The sequence below is a fragment of the Sminthopsis crassicaudata genome, chromosome 5 (genome assembly GCF_048593235.1).
Source record: "Sminthopsis crassicaudata isolate SCR6 chromosome 5, ASM4859323v1, whole genome shotgun sequence".
NCBI lineage: Eukaryota > Metazoa > Chordata > Mammalia > Dasyuromorphia > Dasyuridae > Sminthopsis > Sminthopsis crassicaudata.
The window spans coordinates 303,394,950-303,421,349 of record NC_133621.1 but is presented as its reverse complement, the minus strand read 5'-3'; the positions used below and the strand labels follow the sequence as shown (position 1 = coordinate 303,421,349).

At 46.4% G+C, this 26,400-nt stretch overlaps 1 protein-coding gene across 6 annotated transcripts in view; it reads right to left on the bottom strand.

Moving 5' to 3' along the window:
- The window catches only part of EFCAB6 (EF-hand calcium binding domain 6), a 202,197-nt gene that overhangs the window by 118,729 nt on the left and 57,068 nt on the right, over nucleotides 1-26,400 (bottom strand). For all 6 annotated transcript variants that reach the window (XM_074271902.1, XM_074271905.1, XM_074271907.1 and 3 more), the window contains 2 exons: nucleotides 10,962-11,098; nucleotides 2,248-2,360 (listed from right to left, as the gene is read on the bottom strand). In XM_074271902.1, the coding sequence (XP_074128003.1) occupies nucleotides 2,248-2,360; nucleotides 10,962-11,098 (250 nt within the window). The remainder of the gene's footprint in view (nucleotides 1-2,247; nucleotides 2,361-10,961; nucleotides 11,099-26,400) is intronic.

The window sequence follows — 26,400 nt, the reverse complement described above, 5'->3', positions numbered from 1 at the left end:
GACAGCTCAACGTCACAATCAAGCAGGGGGCAGGCAAGGCGACCCCTCCAGACAGCTGGGTGTCAGAGGCTTGGGTTGTTTTTCACCGGCTCTGACTCTGAGTGCTGCTCTCCTGATAAAACCTTTTCTTGCTCCTACTCACTCTTGCTGTTCAACCCCTGGCCCAAATCCTGGATTTCTCCGTTTCTACGTCCCAACCAAACTCCCCAGAGATAGAAGCGAGGCTCGCAGCTAAGCTACCCCACGATGGCAGTTCTGGGGTCTGGAGAAAACCCGACAATGAGTGGGGCTGGACCAGAGATGGCCCCTTGCAGCTCCTGGGCTGCACACAGAGCCAAATCACAGCAGTCCCATTAATTCTGAGAGGCAGAATCCACCTCCCCAGGCTGCAGGGTCCGATTACAGCCTTGGACAGTCCCTAGCCCACAGATCAGAACCTTGCTTTCTATGGCCCCGATGTTTCAGGGAACATCCTGAGAGCACAAGCCATGTCTCGGACTCCTCTGTCCCCCCACAGTGCCTAGCCCAGTGCAGCTCCAGGAGAACTGGCTGATGGATCTCATCTAAGGATTCTTGACAAACACAAATCTGTTCCCACTTCACATTCCCCATTGCATGGATGGGGAAAAGAGGAGAGAGACTGTCATTCTTCATGTTATTTTCTAGAAGAGATACATCAATGTTCTCCATCATAACTGTGGGTGTTATGATGCTAATTACAAGCCCACACAGCCATTGACGACATAGATAAAAAATAAAAAGTAAAGAACCAAGGGATATGGCTGAGAAAGTGGTTTCAATCATTCTTTTTCCCTAATGATTTCAGCAGAAGAGGAAGAAAAAAATCCCTTTCAATCTCAAGATGATTTTTGGAAGCGTCTTCCTCAAAGCCCATTAGGAGTGCCTCTCAATCCATCATCCTCAGGAGAATCTGTGGTCTCAAGGGGAGAGAGATTGCTTCTAAGGGCAGCCCCTCACCCCTCTTCTTGCAGATTTCTCTTCTGTGTCTTTAAATAAATCAGGCGATTAGCAAACTCAGAGCTCAGCAAAGCCTTAGAGACCACCTAGGATTCTCTCATTTTGTAGCAGATATGGGGAAGTAACTGTCCCAAGGTTAGAGAAAGGATTTGAACTCAGGGCGTTCTCTCTTCTACACCACCACCATGTCCACCTGGCTCCCCAGAGGAGCTTCTATTGGGTGGTGGGTGACTGAGCAGAGCTCTGGAGACCCCCTCCTCCCTCCCTGGACCATGGAACCAGCCCTCCTTAAATGCAAACCCGGCCTCGGACCATGAAGAAGCCCAGAATGTGGGATTCTGGACCATCCTTCTCCCCCTGGCCACTGCTGTCCACCTTGCCGGAGCCAGATCAACACCTGACCATCTGCATGTTTTCATTTCCCTTTGCGTGGATGCCTTTGTCAGATGGACGAAGGAAGTCTGCGTCCATCCGATCTGAGGGCTGGTCTGAAGCCGTCTTCTGAGTGATCACACATGGGCATCTGATCTTGTCTTGGGCCCATGGCCTCAGTTCTCCCAAGCCATCACCAGCCCAACGCTACCCTCGTCCTGCATGCAGTCACACAGCAGCCCTCCCAAAAGGCCATCTTGCAGCTCTCTGTAGCTCTGGTGCCTCTCCATGAAGCCTTCATCCTGAGTGATTCCCTTTCATCTCCTCTTCAGGCCCTTCCGCAGGTACCACAGACAATGGCTGCCACCTTGGGGTGATGGGCTTTGGTCTGTGTGAAGAGGGGGCCAGAGCTCCCAGGGTATCCACCCTTGCTGCTCTGTCACTCACTGTGGCCACAGGATTTTGGGGGGCAGTGAGTTAAGTGGTGAATGGCCTGAGCAGTATGTGGCTTGCCAGCCACAGTTGTTCACTTACTTCTCCCCCACTGGACCATGAATTCTGCCTTTATTTGGCTCCCCAGCACTTGGACGGGCCTGGCACACAGGTGGTGCTTGACCCGAGTCTGATATGCTTTTTGTGGTCCAGTCTGAACTGTCTCCATGGTGTGTCTGTCCTGAGGACACGAGCCAAGACTTAGAACGAGCACCCCTTCCCCTCCAGCAGGGCTGGCACCCTTTCCTGTGATACAGAAAGCCCACAGCCCATCAGCCCACCGGCCCTGACAACGTGCCACCCAAGGGATCACCCGGCTGCTGTCAGATAAAGGTGCCGCTCTTGCTTCGGGCCTGCCTCCGGGGGCCTGGGCCCACCCTAGGGCCCTGGAGGCCCAGCACCCACCTTTGCTGACAAAGTTGTACTTCTGGTTCAGGTTAATGTTCATGGCCAGGTTCTTTAGGAATGCATTGTAGTCCAGGGCAGTGTCCTTCCCAAGACTGTAGCGATTCCAGAGCCTGAAAAACAAGGGTGTCTGGATGGGAGGGGTGCCTGAGAACTCCGAGCCAAGGCAGGAGAAGGCTTCCAAAGGAGGCGGTGGGATGCTAAGGAGGGGAGGATGGAGAAAGGGCCACTGGATTTGGCGAATGAGGTCATGGGCAACTTTAGAGAAAATGGCTTCAGTTGAGGGATGGATGGGAAGTGGAAGCCAGACTGCAAGGGGCTGAGGGAGGAATGGTGAGGAAGTACAGGACGGGGATGCCTTCTAAAACTTGGACTCCATCTCTCACTTCCTTTCAATAGAAAGTTTGGGGACCACAGGTGTGAAATATGGCACACACCATCAGAAACAGTCATGTTGGGTGATTTACTTGTTCTTTGTTCATGTGGTGGAGAGGAGGAGGGCAATGTGGGTAGCATAGAGATACAAGAGAGACAGAGGGGGAAAACGGTTAAGGGGGAAAGGGGGAAGGGAGAGAGAGAGAGCCACAAAGAGACAGAAAGAAACAGAGACAGAGAGACACAGAATGGACAGGGAGGAGAGAGAAGGAAAGGAAGAGAGGGAAAGAGAGAAAAAAGAGAAAGACAGAGACAGAAAGGAAGGAAGGGGAAGAGAGAAGATAGGAAGGAGAGAGAGAGGGAGGCAGATGGGAGGGATGTATTTATTAAGCACTTACCATGGGCTCTGGAGTCAAAGGACCCGAGTTCCAATCCCACCTCTTTCTCATGTGTAAAGTGAAGGAGTTGGAACAGAGGGTCTCTCGGGCTCCTCCCCCCTCCAATGTTCACTCACAGGATTCATCCCTCATTAGCCTAGCATCTTCCAGCCCTTAGTGGAACAACCCACTTTGGTGTCTAAGCATCAGCACTATTATTTGACTAGCAAGAAGCAGCCCCCTGGCCTGAAGAGCCCCCATTTTCCTTGGGCCAGAGTTGGTCTGTCAACAGACCAACAAGCTGGGGAAAGGCTTGGGGTGGCAGCTGAGGGTGGAGGCCCAACCAGTAATCAGACATGCTATTCATTCTGAGGGCAGAAGTAGGAGTGACTGGGGGGTGGAGAGCTAGGGAAGCTGCCCAGTGGAAACTGGGCCATGAGATCAGGAGAGCTTCCATCCCATAGTGGAGCAGCCCATCTCTAGGGGGGCTGGGCATCCTCCTTCTGGGGACCTCCTGGCAAACCCAGGGCAGAACAGGGAAACCTTCCAGGTTCTACTACTGTAGACAGTAGAACAGGACAGCTTGGAGTCCCCATGGAAGGAAAAGGAAAGCCCTCCAGAGCCTCTGGCATGCTGATGGCATTGGGGAGGTCCTTGGAGAAGGTCAAAACCATTCAGAAAAACAGACAGCTAGGAAGTTGTAGAAAGATAGCAGACTCAGAACCAGGAAGACCTTCATTCAAATTCTGTTCTACTACTTAACGGGCAGATCCCTTTACTCTTCAGTGTCTGAGGTAACTCCCCAAGAATTTCAGCCACTGAGGAGCTGATCTTTATTAAGAGAAAGAGTTTCATTAGACTGATAAAATTAAAGTTCCAGTTCAAAAAAAACTGTTCCAAAGAGCTTGACCTAGCAATAATGAATAGATATTTATGAAACTACTTTTTGCCAAGCATATAGAATAGAACACCTCTGGGGAGGTTCCAATGAGCAATCAAAGGGACTGTCTAGTCCAACAGCACCCAGAGCTCAGGCAGACACAGGGCCCAGGGTTGTACAAGAGGAGAAAGGCAGGATGGATCGCTTCTGGAAAACTGCCATTCCTTAATCGCTCAAACTTCTCCCTAAAACAAAGGTTCTTCCTTTTTAAAGAATTAGTTATTGGTCTCTGTTTTTACTACATCTACATATCTCAATGCATTCCTCTTTCATCCTCCTCCCAAAGAATTATCCCTCAAACAAAGGATAAAAAAGGCCCAGAGACAGTGAGAGTGGGGTAGCCCAAATCTTCAAAATTGATACATATATGCTGTGGTCCATATACATAGTTCTCTCCCCAGCTCTGCAAAGAAACAGGGGGACATGAAAGGCTTTTTTTTCACACAGCAACATTTCTGGAGTGCTGCAGCATACTCTGGATCACAAAGAACCATGAAGACTTGGAGCTGAGGGGACCCAAAAAGAGATGACCCTATTCCCATGGGAAATGAATGCTGTGTGGACACAAGAGGTATCCTGGGAGACTTGCAGTTCCAGATTCTCAGGGATGGAAGGGCCCTCCAGTCTAGCATCCCTAGCTAGGAGTCTTTTGACATGTAGACATGGACAATTCCTCTCTTCTTTCTATGAGATCCCTCAAAGACTCTGAACAGTGAGGCCTCCGTTGTATCTGAGAGCTCCCCACCTGGGGCTTTGGGATCCTTTACCTTTCTGGGAATGATCTGGGTGAAATTTTGAAAACCAAACACCCGAATTAAAGCACTGGCCTGCCAAGAGCAGCTAAGGTAATCTTCTCATCTCATAGCCAGGGAAACAAGCTGGGAAAGTGACTTCCCCAAGATTGCCAGAGGGTGAATGACAGAGCTGTAGAGCCCATCTCCCATCTCACAGGCTCTTTCTTTCCCTCCTTGATCTCTGGGGTATGAAGAAAGCTGGAAAAAAAGTAACTTTAAACCCACAGAAACTCAGGGATATTTGTTAGGAAAAGATAAGTTTTATCATGTTGGAGATGAAGACATAGAGAATGGGTGGAGCCATAAATATTTCTTTAAATGGATGTCCCTGCTCTTACCACCCAGAGATCAGATACTCCTTTGTGACCACAACCAAAGAGATCAAGATAGGAAGGGGAAGTTTAATATAAAGGAGGATGAGAATTAAGACAACCAGGTCGATAAACTCAGCATTTCTCAGAGCTTTCCCACCTCAGAGCCTTTGATGGCTGTTCTCTGGACCTGGTAAATCCACTTTCCCCTTTGTATCACAGACTGAATTCTGACCCTATAATACCAACTCCCTCTCTTACAGAAATCCTTCCTTAGTCATCTGGTGATTCCCAATCTACTTACCTATCATCATAATGTCAGCGTCAATCGAGACTATAAGCTTCTCGTGTCTTAACAAAATTTTATGCTTCCCCAAGAATCTCACCCGGTGTTGTTCTGCCCAAGTAGTTGGCAGATGTAACTCAGGGGAGAATCTGGTGCCATTATATTTTGACTGAGAAAAGAGGAGAGGGTAGAAAGAATCACAAGTCTGATCCATTCTCACGATTCTCACACATTCCTAGTTTATATAATCAATCACTAAACATGCATCTAAAAAGCTTCTGCTCTGGTGCTAGCCACACACCAGGCTCAAAGCTGAAGGTATCAAGACAAGCCTGAAAGGGTCCTTGCCCTCAAGGAGTTGATATTCTATCAAGGGAAGACACGTGGTTTTGATATGTATACCTGGCTTTCTTACAGTCACCCTCAGAGGGACTGGGAAAAGTGAACTCAGAGAGGAAGTACCTGAGGAAGTGTCAGGGAAGGGACTGAAGACCACGTCTTATTTCCATTATATGAAACAACTTCTCACAGGTTTTATCTTATTTACTCTTATTGCCCAGTTCAGGGCTTTGTGCAAGGTTAAGGGATCACAGACTTTAGAATTGGAAGTTTTCCTAGTCAAAACCCTTCATTTTACACAAGGAGAAACAGAGGCCCAGACAAGGGACTTGCCCAGAGTCATACAGCTAGCAATTCATAGATTCAAGATTCAACCTCACAGATGTTGGGAAAATATTGGCTGAATTCGAATTTGAGGCTCATACGCAGGAAAAACAATCAAATGGCAGAGAGGGGAGGGAGGGAGGAGAGAGAGAAAGACAATATTCTACTCCTTGGAAATTCAAAGAAAAAAAATTTCAGGAAGAGTGAAGATGCTCAAAGATCCGGTAGGTGTTTAAAATATCAGAGAAGCAATTTGAAAGCTACTCTAGCAAGAGACTTGTTTTTATTTTTAAAGGGGTCATCTCTTTATCAAACCTGCCAAATCAAAAGCTGCACCCGCCACTCCCAGTCTTTTTTCGACATTTGCACCAAAAATGGAAGCATCCTAAGTGTTCCTGTCACATCGTTACCTCCGTATGTTGGATTCTAAAATTACCTACATTTGTTGCTGCTTTCTAAAAATGGAGTAATTATCACTTAAAGTATTTGTTATTTTTCTGTTTTCTAAACCCCACCGATAGTCATGTCATTTATTCATTTAAACACCTACTTTATTTTCCCCCTCAGATAGAGTTCGCCTATTGTTCCGCCCAGAAAAAAATAATCTTCAGAGAAAAGAGCCACCAGATGTAAAAGTTGCATCAGCCTCTCTTCAAATGCAGAAAATGTTAATTCAATGTCACCGACTTTCCGAAGTGATTGTTTAGCCAGGGGAGAAAAAGAGGGACTGGACCAGCATGAACCGGGAGGAGGGTTGCCTGCCACATGCTTCCCGCAGAAGAGGGCCACTGCCCCTTATCCAGGTGTGTTGGGGCAGCCTTTTTATTGTGAGGCCTTTAGATGGGTTGCTGAGGCAGATCTGAGGTCTCATGGGATCCCATGGAAGAGCTTCATCAGCCCAAGGGCCAGGAAGACAGTCCTCCTCTCCGCCCACCCAGCCCCTGGAGCCTATGGACTCCTCTGCAAGCCTGTGGCCCAGAAGTAGTGACTCCTCTGTCCTTGATCCTGACCCGCTAACAAGAGCAAAACCTGCGGCCCAGCTGCTGTGACTCCTCTGTCCTTGGTCCTGACCCGCTAACAAGAGCAAAACCTGCGGCCCAGCTGCTGTGACTCCTCTGTCCTTGGTCCTGACCCGCTAACAAGAGCAAAACCTGCGGCCCAGCTGCTGTGACTCCTCTGTCCTTGGTCCTGACCCGCTAATAAGAGCAAAACTCGAGCTGAGGCTAGGAAGGAGCGGGCCCTGAAGCAGTGAGCTCTACCAGGCCCCAGCCCACCGCTCGCTGGGTGCAAGGGGGCGCCCCTGAGGTCAGTGGGGCAGGGGTGGAGAGCGTTTGAGCCTGCCAGGGCCGCACTGGCCTTGCGATAGCTTCGCAGTGCAAAGCCCAGCGCAAAGGCGGATGGAATGGAACTGCTTATAGATTATATGGAGGACATGTTAACTGACCCTGGGAGACCGATGTGGGGAAACATTTGTCAGAATGGGGGAGCCTTAAAAAAATCTGCAGCCCCTCCTGAGAAGTGGGACCCTAGGGGTCATGTGACAATGAGGAGAGCCATAGTGCGCAGAGTCAGGGAAACCCAAGTTCAAATGCAGGCTCCCACACTCCCTAGCAAATCATTTCACCTCTGTCTGCCTCAGTTTCCTCAACTGTGAAATGGTAATAATAGTAGCCCCTACCTCACAGGGTTGTTGTGAGAATAAAGTGAGGTGTTTGCAAAGTGCTTAGAGCAGTGCCTGGCACACAGTAGGCTGACTGACTGACTGACTGACTATTGTAGTGATGCAGCCAGCCACGGGCTGAGGACTAGACTGCCAGAACATGTGGAGGTTGGAAGAGTCTCTGAAGCCTCATTCTAATGGGGTTCAAGTGCAAATCCAAACTCTGCTCCTAACTACCTGGGCAACATTAAGCAAGTCACTTCAATGCTCCGGGCCTGGTTAAGTTTCCTTTGGGTAAATTGAGCAAGTTAGACTACAAGGCCTCCCCTGTAGCTCAAGCTCCTAGTATTCTGCCGCCCAGCCTGGATTTGGAATCATTCATTCTTATATCACCTCCCTCATAGGGCAGTGGAAAGAGCCCTGAATGTAAAGGCCTGGGACCCAAGCTTGAATCTCAGTTCTGTCACTCACTATCATTGTAGCTGAGCAAGGACATGTTGTGGAACCTCCTGGGTCTCAGGTGTATTTTAGATTGAAAAAAATATTTAGTGTCGTGCATTCTAAGGCCCCTCTCATCTCACATTCTTGATTTTCAGGTCCTTTCCATCTTTGTCATTCTCCGTTCTAAGCCTGCCTCCCAATTTTTACATTCCATGTTCCTGAGCTCCTCTAAGTTCTGACATTCTCTGTCTTGAAATCTCCTCCAATTCTGATGTTCTATAAGATGTGTGTACTAAGATTCCTTTGGATCCTGTCATTCCATTTTTAAGGTTTCTCCCATACCATGTTTTCAGGTCCGACATCTTGTATTCTAAGGTCCCCTTTCTGGAAGATATTCAGTGCTTCGTGTCCTTCCCGCTTGTGCCTGTCAATGTTCCAAAGCTTCTCCCATTCCTCAGCTTTGACCTCCTCTCTTCTAAGGCTCCTTCCCATTCAACATTTCATGATCTCAGGTCCCTTTCAGTTCTGACATTCTGTGAGTCTATGAATGCTGCCATTAAAATATGAAGTAATGGTACAAAGGAAGGAATTCAAAATTCATGGTGTTTCTTGTTAAGTAACTAAAAAGGCAACAAGATGAATGTAAAGATGTCTCAGGAAGATAGTATTTTCTTGAGATTCAACAAGAAAAGCCTTAAATCAAATTAAGAAAGATTCTGCTTTTGATGCTCTGTTTTTCTCATGCAGAGAAAGCCAGTCCATTATGCTAAGCTTCTGAAGTTGGATCAGACAAACATTATTGTTTTTCAGCATAAAAAAAAACCTCCAGTAAAAATGGGTGATGTTCTCTATTATTCATTACTTAGGGCTGTTGAAACATTAGTTATCAGAGGCTCAGGTCTGGTACCACAGAGCCATACACAAGGTTTATTATCTATTTTGAGCCTGTGGGGCTTTTTGTGGTGGTTGCCGGAGGGGAGGGGGCTTCAGCTCACCTCCCACCTCCACCCTGGGCATCACAAGAACAGGATTTAATTTGTTGTGTTTGCATCTTGTCCTGGACCCTTTCCCATCCCAAATACATGCAGAAATTAAAACATTCACTATGGCATCTTGTAAAGAAAAGAGGGTTGGAAGATGCTGTTGAAGGATCAGAAGGATCAGAGAGGGCTGCATTTGGGGGTAATATCCCAAAGGCAGCTCCCCTCTTCCCTCTTCCCCTAACCTGCCCAACTATCATCCAGAGATGCATCCCACAACTTCTGGTCACCTTGTGGGTGGGGGAGGATAAGGGAGAGAAGACCTTTCTCATTGTTCAGATTACCTTGGAGCTGGCCAGCGCCATGTCTCCCAGGTGAAAACATCAATTTACAGATTGGAGGAGGGCCAAAAGACCAGCCCAGACCCCCAGCCCTCTCTAACCTTGCTCACTCTGACACAAGAGATTTAATCTCAGTCTCAGCCTCTCTGTCCAGCCCCTTACTCTATAAATGAGAAAGCCCAGTCCCTAGGACTAAGGGACTTATCCAAGATCACACATGTCTGCTTTCCTTGCTGCTAATTATTTTGTTTTAGTAAAAGATTCTATTGTTCTAATGGGCAGGGAGAGAGGGAGTCTTCAAAAAATGACATTAAAGTTTAAAAAATAATTTTCAATAATGCATTTTAAATGAATTCTCTTAAAAACAGAGGGAAGGACCCTAGATAAGGTCAGGAGCTGGAAGGATTTTCTAGAGCCAAGCTAAGTCAGCTCTCTTAGGAGGACTGGAATTCTGAAACCTTGGGGTTCAGAGAGAGAGACTAGTTCCTTCATATCATAAGAGGAGAAATTGAGGTTTAGGAGAGGGAAGAGGGGTGTCCCCGGTCACAAAGTAGCAAGTGTAAGAGGTGGCCTTTGTAGCCAGGATGATTTCCACTGTCCCACTCAAGTGCTCCTGGGAAATGATGTGCCAAAGGCCCGACAATCATTCCTGCCTGAAGGGTTCCTCCAGCACTACAGAGGCCCCACCTCCAAACATATGGTTTAATCAGAACCGGGCCCTGTCATTGGGCCAAGTGGGTTCCACGGAGCCCCCACTGCCCTTACCCTCCCCCTGCAGTGGAGAGCCTGATGCCAGTTTCTACAGCTCAGTTACAGCTACGGATGTGAAAACAGCCTCAGACATCACAGATCGGCCCATCGGCCTCCATACAGGGAAACTGAGGTGCAGTCAGAAAGATGCAGTTACCTTTTGTGGTCATAGAAATAGCAAAAGCAGTGGGCAGAATTCAAATTCTGACGCCGAACCCCAGGCAAACTCTTCCACAGTAAGCTGCCACTAAGAATTCTGACACTCCACACACACACAAACCTCAAAGAAAACTAGTGGCTGACCCATAGTAGAGCCTTAATAAACATGTGCTGACTGGTTCCCTGATCATCCAGGGCCAGGAGGCTGCCTTCTGACACTGGAAACATTTTCCATTCTCTTCCTAACCCTGGGCTTCATGGGAAAAGTCAAATGTGAGCAGAAACACAGGGGACATGCTGCAGGAAGCCAGGCAGGAAAGGGGGAGAAGATTGGTGATGGATGACTTAAATAAACTCGATCCGCTCAAATCTGCGAGCCAGATGACTCGTACCCGAGGGTACTTAAGGAATTGGCGGATGCCACAGCAGAGACATTAGCAATCATTTCTGAGAATTCATGGGGAGACTGCGAATCCCAGACAAATGCCATGGAATGGCTGCCTCTCAATCAGCCCCGAGCTTCAAGGTGTCCGGCGGTCCCATGATGCCCCACGAGCTCAAGTTGATCCCACCCCCTCAGAAGCCCCATCCCCCACCTCTGGCCTCGGGGCCTGCTCATGGTCACCCCAACACTTACTTTTCAAATTCTTCATCCCTCATCTTGAAGCAGTAGTTCTCCAGCACTTGTCTCAGCCCACTTGGGTGAATCTGGCCACTCTGAGTGCAATCAAAGAGCTTAAAGGCCTTGGTGATGCTTTTCACATTCTTGAAAATCTAGGATTAAACAAACGATTTGGGACAATTTCAGGAACAAAACCAAAGGAGATCATGTTATGGCCCAAGTGCCACAAATAAAAGCATCAAAAAAGAAGTGCACAGGGTGTGGTTTAGTATTATTTTTTAATATGTCTGCTCCAGACAGGAGAATGTTTTCTGCCAAAGAAAGAAGCTGCAAAGGGAGCCATCAGTGGAGAAGCACCGCTTTGCATTTATTGAATGTTTTCAAGGCAATTTTCTCGGTAAATGGTATTGGTGAGTTTAAAAAAGGAAAAAAAAAAAACAGCTCTCTTTGATGTAAAGCAATACATTTCATCTACAATTCAATCCTTTTTAGAGATACATGAAAAACCTTTCGTGCTAATTGAAACTTAAAAGTATTTCAATTTTCGTAAATAGCGATTTTTCACGGGCATGTGCATGTGCTAAATAACAACAGCCCGTTTGTAAGATGGGCTAAACAGGAGAATCATCATAACCATTTATGTTCTATGGCACTTTGGAGTTGACAAAGGATGTCCCCCACACACTTTTATTTCACTTTCCCAACAACCCCGGGAGTGTCTCACTTCTCATAGGAGGGAGAACCTCAAGGGTCGGCTCAGTTCTGAGGGCAACCACACCCAGGCTCCAAATATCAGGCCAAATTGCTCAAGTTCACAGAGCAATTGAGGGCCCAGAAGAGAGAACCCACCACCCTCCTAACATTCTTTCCATCAGAGGATCATAGGAGCACTGATTCAGGGAACTGAGAAGTCACTGGGTCCAAATTCCCTCATTTAACAGAGTAGGAAACTGAGACATTGCCCAAGGCCACATAGCTAATTTTTGAAACAGAAACAGCTGCTGTGTCTTTTCTCTATAAATTGGTTTTAACATAGGCTGCTGAGGGCATTCATTCATTCATTCCAGTAAATATTTATGTAGCATCTACCACGTACAATGCACTTTATGATATTGAGGAGATATAAACATGAATAATAATAATATAATAAAGATGACACAATGGGGCATGGCAGATAGAGGACTGAAAACCTCTAGACTATGGTTTAGGGCAGGTTCTTTGTGGGAATTTTCTGAGACAGAGAGAGAGAGAGAGAGACAGAGACAGAGAGAGAGAGAGAGAGAGAGAGAGAGAGAGAGAGAGACAGAGAGAGAGAGAGAGAGAGACAGAGAGAGAGACAGAGAGAGAGACAGAGAGAGAGAGGGAAACAGAGAGAGACAGAGACAGAGAGAGACAGAGAGAGAGAGAGAGAGAGAGAGAGAGAGAGAGAGAGAGAGAGAGAGAGAGAGAGAGAGAGAGAGAGAGAGAGAGAGAGAGAGAGAGGCAGGAGAGGGAAAGAGGGAGACAGAAAAAGAGACACGAGAGAAACAGACAGACACAGACACAGAGACACAGAGAGAGAAAGAAGAAATAAAAAGTCACAGAGAGAAAGGTAGAGAGAGACACAGAGACAGAAAGGAAGAAAGATAGAGAGACAGAGATGGAGAGAAAGACAGAGAGACGGACAGACACAGAAACACAGAGACAGAGACAGAGGACACACACACAGGCAAAGAAAGAGACAGAGAAAAATAGAGAGAAACAGAGACTCACAGAGAGATACAGAGATAGACCAGAGACACAGAGACAGAGAGAGAAAGAGATATACACAGAGATAGATAAAGAGAGACAGAGACACACAAAGACAGAGAGAGACAGAAAGGAAAAGAGAGACAGACAGAGACAGCAAAGACAGACACAGAGAGACAGAGAAAAAGAGAGACAAAGAGGCAGAGAGTTCAAAAGGAATAGGCAGACAGAAATGAAATATGGATAGATAGGTAGATGGTAAATATAGATGGATGGAAAGATAGGGAAGCAAGTAAAAACTGGCATTTTTAGAAGCATTTACAATTGTGAATCTCTAGCATTATTTGAGCCTCACAAATAACCCTATAGAGTAGCATTGCTACAGGCATTATCCACCCCTTTTTAAACAAATTTCCACATTGGCCATGTCCAAGAGACCCCAAATGCATTCTTCTACATCTTGATCCATCCTCTCTCAGTCCGGAGGTGTCACCCATCTCATTATCCACACTCTGGAATTGTGACTAGCCATAATATTAATCAGAGTTCTTAAGTGTTTCCTATATTTGAATGGGATGGAATACTACTGTGTAGTAGGAAAAGGGAAGAGAAGCCTGGAAGACAAGTGTAAACTGACACAAAGTGAAAAGAACCAAGATAATTCTGGTGAATGCAATGACCAACCACAATACCAGGGGATACATGTTGAAGCAGGTTACCCACCTCTTGGCAAAGGAATGATAGACAGAGGGTGCAGAATGGCACATACATTTTAGGACATAATCAGTGTGGGAATTTGTTCTCCTTTGTCCACCGCTAACTATTCTCAGAAGGAAAAGGAAATGCTGGTGGACTCCATGAGAGCACTGCTTCATCCTCCAGGCTTACAGAGACTTAATCTTATTTCCTTTCTCCCACCAAGTTCACTCTCTCCTTTTCCTCTCTAAGAGGATAGGACTTGGTGGAGCATCTGCTTGAGGTCAGTCTTCAAGTCTGGCTTAGGTAAGCCTGACAGCATGGCAGCTGAAAATGGTAAGAATTAGACAATCACAGCAGCATTAAGCCTCTGGTACTTCACAGTGACCATAGGCAGGAGATGAGATGAAATAGAGGAAGAAAAAGATGGAGAGGTCCTAACCACAGCCATTTCAGAGGGAGGGGAAAGCGGAAGATAAAACATGGGTGGGTTGGAGCAAAACAGAAAACCACTCTGGCCTCTGCCTTTCAGGAACTTACATTCTGATGAGCAGAAGAGTAGCTCAAGGCATTATTAGATTAGCTAAGATGAAAAGAAAAATAATGATAAATGTTGGAAGGCATGTAGGAATACTAGGACACATACATTGTTGGTGGAGTTGTGAAGTGAGACAGAGCAATTGGAATTATGCCCAAAGGACTATTAAACTGTGCATCCACTATAATCCAGAACTATCTCTACTGGATCTGTATCCCAAAGAGATAATAAAAGTAGAAGCTCTTTTATGTAGTGGCAAGAAACTGGAAACTGAGTGGATGCCCATCTGTTGGAGAATGGCTGAATAAGTTATGGTATATGAATGTGATGGAATATTATTGTTCTGTAAGAAATGATGAGCTGGCTGATATCAGAAAAGCCTGGAAAGATTTACATGAACTGATGGTAAGTGAAGTGAGCAAAACCAGAAGAACAATGTACACAATAACTGCAAGATGATGTGAGGATCGACTGTGATGGACTTGGCTCTTCTTGGCAATGCAGTGATCCAAGACAATTCCAAGAGACTTGGGATGGGAAAATGCCTCCGTATCCAGAGGAAGAACAATGAAGAATGAATGGGGATCAAAGCATACTATTTTCACCTTTTTGTTTGTTTGCTTGCTTGCTTTTTCTTTCTCATAATTTTTTTCTTTTTGTCCTGATTTTTCTTTCACAACATGAGAAATATGGAAATACATTTAAAATGATTATATGTGTATAATTTATACCAGATTGCTTGCTGTCTTAGGGAGAGGAAAGGGAGGGAGGGGGAAAATTGGAATTCAAAATCTTACAAAAATAAATGTTGAAAACTATCTTTATATGTCATTGGAAAAATAAAATAACCATTGAGAAGGGAGGGGAAGAAGCTCAAGGCACAACAGAATGTGATAAGAGCAACAGAAAGATCTGGACAAAGAGATACAGAAAAAGCCAGAGATGAGGAGAACACCTCACCTTGTATACCACAGGTACTTAATAAACACTTATCCCTTTGGATGGAGGAGTCCGGGAACTCCTGCACTAAAAGAGCAAACAAGGATTTCAACAGGGAAAGAGAAGGAGGGTTATTCTGTCCAGCTCTGCAGGCCAGCCAGAAAAAGCATCCTGAGGAAGAGCACTTATCACGCTCCCCTAATTCGTAGTTCTACAATTTTGTTGTACAATTCTATAATTCTGTCCTACATACTAGGGGCAATACAGAGGATCCAAAGGCCACAAGCCCAGTGAGAAGACAAAACAACAACACAAATAATGATGATATACAGAATCGTAAAGAGTGCGATAATAGTAGAAAATTACAATACAAAATGCCCCACAAGCTCTGAGAGCAAAAGCTGTCCCTGACAGGGGAAGAGGACAAAGATCAGAGAGACTTCCCTAAGGAAGAGGCCTCTGAATGATTTTAAATGACAGGTAGGAATTTAGAAGTGGAGAGGAAGGGAGGACATTGTAGGTACACTAAACAAAAGGAATGCAAAGCCAGAGATGGGGGGAAGGATACTGGGAAAGGAGAGCATGGGCTGTGGCTCAGAATTGATAGGACAGTGAGAAAAGAGAAGACAGAACAATCTCCCTTTAATTTTGCTCATTTTCTCTTCCAGAGGGACAGTGGGGCAGAGGGGATAGAGTTCCAGAACCATGTCAGACCCAAGCTTAATGTATGACTCCAGCTAAGTCACAGACCTTTGCAGGGCCTCCAGTAATTCAAAGTCACAGGCAAGGTATTTCATTTCTAAAATATATTAAAAACGCTGTCAAATTTATAAGAATACAAGTCACTCCCCCACTGATAAATGGTCAAAGGATAGAAAAAGATAATTTTCAGAAGATGAAACTAAATATATTTATAGTGATATGAAAAAATGTCCTAAATCATTATTGATTAGAGAAATCCAAATTAAAACAAACTCTGAGGTACCACCTCACACCTCTCAGATTAGCTAAGATGACAAGAAAAGATACTGATAAATGTTGGAGGGGATGTGGGAAAACTGGGACAATAATGCATTGTTGGTGGAGTTTGGAGTTGTAAAATAATCAAACTTGTAAATTCGCCCCATTTCAGCTATAAGAGATTCCTGGTTTAGCCCTTAACAAGTTAAGTTCCTTATTTATCTATTAGCACGCTCACTTAATCTTTAACAAAGTTTCCTCGTTACTCACGGTTCTGGGTCAGAGAGACTGAGATCTAGATCGGAAGCTTTTCCACTGGAATCAGGACCGTGTCTGTCCCTGTTCGGGCGCCAAAATGCGAAGGTCTGGTCTAGCTCTTCTTGTCAGGATAAGCAAAAGTCCTGGCCCCACGTTGGGCGCCAATTGTAACGAGCTGTCGTCTCCAGAAGTTGCTGGATCGCTCTCTGGGAAGAGATCTGCTGTGTCTACTCAAATCTCTCAGACAGATTCTTCTTCCTGTAACGAACCGTTGTCTCCAGGCAGTTGCTGTTAACTCTTGTCCAAAGAAGTGACTTCCCTTCCTGCAGAGAGCCCCGTCAAGCCTGATGCAATGCAGAGTCTTTCTCTTGAATCCTGGCTCTGAATCTCCTCCAACTCTTATCCTTCTTCAGGCCGATCTGCTCTCTGCGCCCAGTGCTGTCTCTTTTTATCCTCCCAGAGAATGGGCGTGGGATAATGCAAGGGCTTCTGGGAAGAACCACCCCAGCCAATGAGCTTGCCCCCTCTATCAAGTCAACCTGAGTTCTCACCTTGTAATTGTCCAGAAAACCTGAATTCTCACCTTGTCACCATCCAGACAACCTGAGTTCTCACTTAGTAATCCTAACACAAACTATTCTGGAGAGCATTTGGAACTGTGACCAAAGAGCTATAAAACTGCATAGCCTTTGACCTAGCAGTGTTACTACTAGGTCTGTATCCCAAGGAAATCATAAAGGAAGGAAAAGGACCCACATGTGTATTTGTAGCAGCTCTTTTTGTGGTGACAAAGAATTAAAAAATAAGCAGATACCCATCAACTGGGGGATGGCTAAACAAATTGTGGGATATAAAAGTAATGGAATATTATTATTCTATAAAAAATGGTGAACAAGCAGATTTTAGAAAGACCTGGAAAGATTTACATGAACTGATGCTGAGTGAAACAAGGAGAACCAGAAACACACAGTAACAGCGAAATGGTGGGATAATCAATTACAAAAGACGTGGTTCTTCTCCATGGGTCAGTGATCCAAGGCAATCACGATAAACTTTGGATGGAAATGCCATCTGCATCCAGAAAGAGAACTATGAAGAGTGAATGTAAATCAAGACATGCTATGTTCATTTGTTTCTTTTTTTCCCTCTCACGGTTTTGCCCTTTTGTTCTGATTTTTCTCACCCAACATAATTTGTAAACAAATGCGCATTTAAAAGGTTAACATATATGTATAATCAGTATAAATAAATAAAAATTAATATAATTAAAATATAAATTTTATAAATTTATTTTATTTAAAAAAACTGTACAATAGGGATAATAACACCTACATCTCAGGGCTGTTGTGAGGATAAGATCAGATAATGGAATCCTGCTTATATTAGCTCTAGTACACCGAGGCACTTAACTCCTTAGTGCTCTGGGCATCTCGCTAAAATTAAGCTACAAATATCAACAATCAAGCACCTGCCATGTGCCACACACAAGACAGCCCCCATCTATAAATCTGCTAGAGACCCCCATATGCAAGCAGATAAACACAAAGCAGGCCAGGTACAGGATAATAGGATATGACAACAGAGAGGAAGCACTGGGATGCAGGGGACTTGGGAAGGCTTCCAGTCTATTATGGGAAGCCACTCAGGCTGGCTAAGTAGAGCAGCCCTATGGTCAGACGGGCACTTAAAAGTAAGGCTTTGGTGGCTTTTGGCAGGTGGACTAGAGGAAGAAGACTCGGGCCTGCAGACCAATCAGAAGCTACAGCAGTAATCTAAGTGAGAGCTGACCAGATACCAAGGTATCTGTAGGAAAGAAGGAGAGAGACAGGAAATGTGGGGATTATTTAACCACTGATGGTCAGTGTGGGGTGAAGGAAAGGGAGGAGTCCCACGCCTGGGAGGCCTTTACCAGAAGCAGAAAAGTTTGGAAGAGGGAAGGATTTGGAGAGAAAGATGATGAGTTCTGTCTAGACAAGCCTTTATCACCCAGCTAAATGACGTGGGGCTAAAGCTCTAGGGAAGCCCTGGGCATCACCTCCATCGTTAAATCCACAGGAGAAAGAAATTATCAAAAATACCTTGCCTCCCTGCAGTGGTGATGGGAGTCCTCACACAGGGATGGGACAGGGGAGGTGGGCTTCCCATGCTCATGAAATCACAGGATTTCCCCCTACTCCATCCTCCACTCCTGTCCAGAAAAGAAAAAGAATTTGCCAAATACTGTGCTCGCTCCTGGGGATACAGAGGACCTGACATTTTTAAATGGGAAACAGCATGGAGGGGAGAAGCCAGTATTTTGACTGAAGAAGTCCGGAAGGGGGGTCAAGAATGGCACAGAGGAGAGTCGATTTGCACACCCTTTCCAGGTACAACACTAGTGCTGACTGGGTTATAGTTCCCAAAGCTAGAGGTGAAGTTAGGAGAGCAGAGAGGGCATAGAGCACACAGAGGCAGGGCCATTGGCAAGATGGCGGCTGGAACAGAATCTCGCTCTTCATCCAAGATGCAGCCCAAATGCTATCTTCTACCTGAAGGGCTTCCTGCTGGTGCCCTCCCTGTCTCCCTCGCCTCCAGCATCTTTGGATTTATATGCATTTATTCTCTTTATATTTATCCTATATACACACATATGAGCTTGTCATCCCTCCCCCTATGTTTCCAGTTGCATCTCTAACACACTGTAGGAACTTAATAAAAGCTTGCTGACTTGGTTTGATGGTTGGTTGATTGGCAGATGGAAGGAAGCATGGCCAGGACCAGACAGAGAGGAGGCTCTTGGTTTGTTCACACTCACCCATCAGGACAGCTCAGCCCCAGAGTTGGATCGAGTGCCCGAGGGTTTGGTCTCCGAGGGTAAATGTCCTGGAAGGCAAGGCAGGAAGAATGGATGACCCAAGATCGTGAAAGGCCTTGAGTCCTCCTCAGATGAGAGGATGAAAGAACTGGGTGGGTGAAGGAGAAGACTCAGGAGGGAAGCTCGCTGCCTTGGTATCTGAAGGGTTCTTGCATGGAGGCTGCCTCAGTCTTTGCCCAGGGGGAAGAACCAAATTTCAGAGAAGTCAAATGAGGCTGGATCAAAGGAAAGACTTCCTGCCACTGAGAGATGGCTAAAAATGGAACAGGCTTCTTTGAGAGAGAGAGAATAGAGCCTCCAAGCTCCCTTTTTGAGGGTCTTTAGGCGGGGGCCGGCTGGGCATTTGTCAGGGATGGGAATCTGAGTGAGCCCTCTGGACTCCTTCCCAAATGCCATCGGGGTTACCCCAAGCAGGTAACTTTTTGGGTTCCTTGATGGCTCCCACCAGACCCGAAGGAGCAGCTTGGAGTGGCCATGGACTTCCAGGATTCTGACCCTGGGAGGGCCAGAGAAAGGGCCTGCCTTGCCCAAAGAGAGGTGGCTCCTTCTGCAAGCTGTTTCTGCTCTAGAGCAAAATGGAAGCCCTCACACTGCATTGCTGCCAATGGAGCATATCTTGTTTTGCTAACTACTAAATCCCTATACATTTCGAAGGACAAATCCCACCTCCCCCCCAACCCTCCCCCATGGAATCGCGAAGAAGGATCGCGCTTACAATAAACGCATCAATGCTCATTTTCCTTATTATTCTACTTTTGGCGATTTTGTATAAAATCTTTAATTAAAGTTTTTCTTTGAAATTGTCATTATCAACCCAGAAGAAAGAGAGAGAAAAAAATGAGAGAAAAACACAGCTGTGCAGCGATGAAGCACTATTCAGGACTAAATGAACTGGAACCGAGTAAGCATCGTGACGGTTATGTGGGGAGATCGGCCTCCGTATTCTCAGCAGCGCAGTCTGACTTGTCACTTTATATTGATTCCATCTGTTTACACTCTATCCAGCGCTGGCTTCCTACAGTGAACATTTCCTATTCACCAGCTGGTAGAGATGGGCCAAACCAGATCGGAAAAAATTAGACTGCATTCAGAGCCCCATAAACACAAACTTGCAAACAGGGGACACGTCGGGGGAGGGAGATGGCAGGGAACAAGGACTCGGAAAGTTTCTCCCAGACACTGCCACCCCTTGAAAAGGGGCCTTCGTGTCTGCCCCAACTCTTGGGCTGTCACCGAGAGGACAAACAAACGGGCCTCCGCACGGGTTTTGTATTGTGTTTTTTTAATGTTTGCCACTTGGGCTTCAAATATCTCTAGAAAAGGAAATCCAGACATCACTGGAGCCTTACTGATCCCATCTGTACTCAGGAACCCCCACTCCCACCCCTTCCACCTCTTGCTCTGATCACCACCCCCATGGCTTCAGGAAGGGCCAGGCAGCAGGCCCCATCCCAGGCCTATGGAGAGACTCCCTTCCGGGTTTAGGTCATCTCCCCAAGGAGTTCTGGCTTCGTTCTGGGGGCGGCAGTGGCCATGGAAGGAGAGAGCAAGTGACTGGAAATAATGGCAGGATGGCTGGTGGGAGGAGGAGGCTTTTCGGTGGGTTGTTGCCATCATGGGGATGAGCAGCGGGGAGGGCCTGAGTTCAGGGGTGGGATGAGGGTGGAAGAGAGAGAAGGTCCCCCTGCAGACGCCACTCATGGCACCCCATCCACGCTCCAGGCCTTCAAGGGGCCGAGTCAGCTCCAAACCATCACAAGGATGGCGGCCAGCATCCATCGCTTCCCAAAGAAGCCCAAAAGCGGAGGGAGCTCAAAGGCATGAAGCCTGAGCCCTCCCTGCAGCAGCTCCCCACCCTCTGCCAACACTCAAGGCCAAAGGGCAGTCGCAAGTCCTTCCTGCACCCCGGGGCGCCGTGCCAAGCCCAGACATAGACCCTTCCCTTGAAGAGCTCCCGTTCTAAAGGGGACAAGAGGCAAGATGCGCACTATGCCGTCCTCACAAGACGCTTTGGAATAGATGGACAGGACCACGGAGGGCGGCAGCAGAGGGGCGACCAAAGATTTCCTGCAGAAGGCAGGCATAGAGCTGAGCCCAGAGGAACCCAAGCCCCCCCCCATTATCTGACAACCATAATTGTTGAATTCCTCCTGATGTGGAGCTGACCTCTGCTTCCCTCATCCACTAGTCCTAACTCAGGCACTGCACCTAAGCAGCTTCCATCTCATCCTTCCTCTCCCTCAACCTTTTCTTCTCCAGGAGCAAGAGTCCAATATTACTGAAAGGATATATCTCGGTTCCCTCCTCGGACCTGCTCCAGCTTGTCAGTCTGCCTTCAGGTGGTACCTGGGCACAAAGAGGTCCCTGGGGCTCGCCCTCCTTCTGCCAGCTGAGGTGCAACCCTGGGGCGCCCAGGAGTGACTTACTTATCCGGCTCTGCTGGTCTCTTCCCAGGACAGGCCTCCCTATGTGAGGAGGAGGCTCTTGTCTCCTACAGACCCGGAGCCTGAAAAAGCATGGGCCTGGGAGGCAGAGAATCACCATCCATCCATCAACAAACACTCACTGAATACCTACTACATGTCAGATACTGTGTGAAGCACCAGATCTGTGTTCAGATCCTGGCTTTTCTACATTTCTTGCCTAACTTCCCTTTTCTCATAATTTCCTCATTTGTTAAATGACATCATTGGACCAAATGGCTTTTGACTTTCCCCTGTGTCTAAATCTGTGATCCTAACTCTCTTACTAAAATCATTTTAATCTTTCTGGGCCTCAGTTTCCCCACCTGTAAAATTCATCTGATGTGCCCCCGAATGGACGCTCTGAAGCAATCATGAGCGGTTTTCCACCTGCCTCTGAAGACCCTCCCAGAACACAGAACCCCCCAACCGTGGAGAGAAGCTACTGACACCACACTTGCCAACACACCATAATATCAGCCTCAATGGCCTCCCATCCATTCCACAGCATGAACCATTCATTGAGATGAGATTTCTACAAGGATGGATCAGGTCATGCTTAACCTGTCTAAACACAATAGGAGAAGGTCCTCCATGAATAGAGGCTATTGTTACCTTAGAGATACACAAATCACACATCTCCTGGCACGGTGATCAATGACAAGAGTAATAACAGGTAATGTTTACAATGGCCTTCTAAAGTTACAATGCACTTCACACGTATTATTTCATTGGAACTTCACAAAAATCCTGGGAGGCAGGTGTTCTTCTGATCCCCCTTTTATAAATGAGGAAACTGAGGAAGAAAGCTACATACAGCTAGTGAGTGACTGAGGCTGGATTTGAACTCAGGTCTTCTTAATGCCAGACCTAGCACTGTGTAAAGAGTGAGACAAGTTTTATGGTTACTTTAGTTACAACAAGAATTTAAAATAAAAAATTTTTAAAATATTCTGAGAATAACTGGTATGATAACAGGATAGAGGAGATGTCACACACTGTAAGGAGAGCAGAATCCTGAAAGCAAAAGGACGTCCTCTCTCTGAACCAGACCTTCCATATCTTTTAATAAAGCTGGCAGACCAGGTGGTCTTGGAAGACCCTTCCAACTCCAAAATTCCTAGGACTATATCCTAAGCCCCCTCCCGGCTCTGACATCCCCTGTTCTAAGCTCCCTCCCAGCCCTGACATCCCTTGTTCTCAGGCCCCTCCCAGCCCTGACATCCCCCGTTCTAAGCTCCCTCCCGGCCCTGACACCCCCTGTTCTAAGCTCCCCCCCAGCCCTGACATCCCCTGTTCTAAGCTCCCTCCCAGCCCTGACATCCCCTGTTCTAAGCTCCTCCCAGCCCTGACATCCCGTGTTCTAGGCTCCCTCCCAGCTCTGACATCCCCTGTTCTAAGCTCCTCCCAGCCCTGACATCCCCTGTTCTAAGCTCCCTCCCAGCTCTGACATCCCCTGTTCTAAGCTCCTCCCAGCCCTGACATCCCGTGTTCTAGGTTCCCTCCCAGCTCTGACATTCCCTCTTCTAAGCTCCCTCCCAGCCCTGACATCCCCTGTTCTAAGCTCCCTCCCAGCCCTGACATCCCCTGTTCTAGGCTCCCTCCCAGCCCTGACATCCCCTGTTCTAGGCTCCCTCCCAGCTCTAACATCTCCTGCCTTTTCTAAGACCTTCCTAACCCTGACATTCTATTATCCTGCAATTTGCCTTGTATTTTCCAACCCACTTTGAAAAAAAAATGATAAGACAATTTTCATAAATTGCCTTGTTCCACCATATAGCCATAATTCCTTCTAGTTGACCTATTTCCAACTGTCAGTTTAATTGGGCAAGCCGAGCATTCTGCTTCGAGCAGATGTTTTGAGGGAGACTGTGGTTATACTTCCAGAATGACCAAAGGGTTTTCCATTTCATTTAATCCTCACTAGAAGTCTCTGAAGCAAGAGGGCCAAGAATAAGTATACCCATTTCACAGATGAAACAGCTCTGAATACCCTCCCTTTTTAAATGTATTTTCCCTCAAAGCCCAAATATTTACAGATACCTCCTGTGTCAGGTTCTGAGACAAGTACTAGGAAGGCAAACACAACCCCTGCTCCCAAGGAGCCAGACTCTTCTGTCTCCTGAACATTCCCACTTCCATACCTTTGCCCAACTGTCCACTGCAACAACTCTCAATCCCGATCCTGCCCATCCTTTCTTATTCCTAATACTGAGCTCCCTGCAGGTGCTGTAACAATCCATATCCCGGTAACTGGAGGACAGAAGGGAGAGCAGTTCTGAGGGGTTCGTGGAAGGAGGCAAGGCGTGTGTTCCTGGTCATCCCTGTACAAATGCCTGGAGGTGGGCTATGGATTGTTGAAACAATCCATTTGCCTGGAGAATGGGATGGGTGAAGAGGCTGAACTAAATCTGGAGGGAGGACTGAGGACCTCTGGAGACTTTCTCAAGAAATCTCTTGAGAGCAGGGACCACTTCCTTTTTAAAAAAAATCTTGGAATCTCCAGGGCATCTCCCAGTGCTGTAATCACAGAAGTGCTGTACTGGAATGAAGGTCTCGGGGTTTGGGATGCAGATGGAAAACCACCCTGGGGTCCTGGGGGCTGCCGTCATTGTCCATTTCCTCTCGAAGTCCATCCCAGGATCTGCAGAAAGCTCTCACTACCTGTCTGTTAACTTGAATCCTTCAAGGGGTCACAGGCCAGGTCCAAACTCCTCCATGGGCCTTTCTCTACCTAATACCATACGTTTCCATCCTCCAACCTTTGCAGGCCAGACCTGTGGCCTCTGGAGGGAGGGCCCAGCACCCCTGAGAGGTCCTGGGAGCACTCCAGGGGCCACACAATCAACCACCCAGGGCACTGAGGGGAAAGAGAGTTTCAGAGAATAATTGGCAAACCTCTGGTAAGATGCAAACCTACTCTCCTAATTTCAACAACCTAATTCTATAATTGGCAGATGGGGGAAAAAAACCCTAAGAATCTAATTTTATATGAATAATCAAGGTACTTCCTCCATTTGGATCCATGCAAATTTCTGAGTCATCTTCCTTTTAACCATGTATCAAAATAACCTGGAAGAACTCTGCACATATAAATATGTATATTGGGAGTGCTCAATGGGAATGCTGATGGGGTAAACGATCCATCTCAATCGATAAAATTAAGTGGCTCGGTGAGTAGGGCATTGGACCTGGAGTAACAAAAGACCCAACTTTGAATTCAGCATGACCCTAAACAAGTCATTTGACCTCTGCCTACCTTATCTGTAAAATGGAAATGATAACCTCTATCTCCCAAATAAAGTGCTTTGTAACCTTAAAGTGCTATGTAAGTGCTGGTTATTATCATCGTTGTTACTGTGGGCCAAGTTCTGTGTTAGGTCTTAGGAGTACAAAGACAAAAAAAAAAAAAAATAGGCAACTCTCAGGGTCAAAATAGTTGAGGAAGCCCTAGTCAAGGCCCCTCTTCTGGCCCTTACTCCCTCTGGTCTTGCCATAAACAGGCAGATACGTGTATGTGTGTCTGGCCTCCATGACAGGAGCCAAGACTCCCAGAGGACAGTCATGGGCCAGGTCGGCTGCCTCGATGTCTCTCACAGAATCTAGCCCACATCCCTGCAGCTACTGTTTTTTACAAGTATTTTAAGGCAAAAATAACGAAAGTGGGCACTAGTATAAGACATGAAATTCCCTCGCTCCTTTAACTGTTTCCAGATTCATGTTCTCCAGGCACAAATGTGCTCACGTCAATGCTCTCCTCCAAGTCCTCTTGTTGCCTTACAGGTAGGACATATTCACAGCCAGCAAGCCCCCCGGAAGTACAAGGATCTTCCCTTCAAGCCCTTTTGCCCTCATCTCCGCCCACCTTTCAATGCCCAGGTCTGATACCACCTCCTTCAGATAGCCTTCCCTGATGCCGATCATCTTCCTCCATCTGCCCACCCAAAGCCCCCAGCAGCCAGCTCTCAGGACCTTATGATGGGGGCTCCACACTGCTGCTGAGGTAGGAAATGTACATTATGCAGCTGAGGGTTCTGAGTCCAGAGAGACAGAGGGGCTCCCTCAGCTGAGGAGGACTGTCTTGAGATTCACAAACCAAACCTCTTACTCCCAGCCTGATGGGCTACCTGCCCCTCCAGAACCACTATTCTTAGGGGCTCATTGGAGGTGGTCCTGAAAGGGAGCTCAGAGGCTGTCTAGCCCAGGACTTCTTTTTAAAAAAAATAGAACCTTTTCAAAATATATGCATGGATAATCTTCAACATCTACCCTTGAAAAACCTTGTGTTCCAAATTTTTTTCTCTCTCCCTTCTCTCCCACTCCCACCCCTAGAGAGCAAGTAATCCAATATATTATAAACATGTGCAATTCTTCTACACGCATTTCCACATATATCATGCTGCACAAGAAAAATCAGAGCAAAAAGGAAAAAAATGAGAAAGAAAACAAAATGCAAGAAAACAACAAAAAGAACGAAAATATTATGTTATAATCCATGCTCAGTTTCCACAGTCCTCTCTCTGGGTATATATATATATGTGTGTGTGTGTATATATACATATATATATATGTATATATATATGCATATATATATATACATATATATATATATATGACTCTCTTTTAAAACCATTGGAACTGGCCTGAATCATCTCATTGTTGAAGAGAGCCGTGAAATCAGAAATGATTATCATATAATCTTCTTGTTGCCACGTACAATGATCTCCTGATTCTGCTCATTTCACTCAGCATCAGTTGATGTCTCTCCAGGCCTCTCTGAAACCCTCCTGCTGGTCATTTCTTACAGAACAATCATATTCCATAACTTATTCAGCCATTCTCCAATTGATGGGCAACCTCTCGTTTCCAGTTCCTCACCACTACAAAGAGGGCTGCCACAAACATCTTTGCACACATGAGTCCCTTTGCCTCCTTTGGGATACAGGCCCAGTAGATACACTGCTGGGTCAAAGGGGATGCACAGTTGGATGGCCCTTTGTAGCCCAGGAATTCTTAACC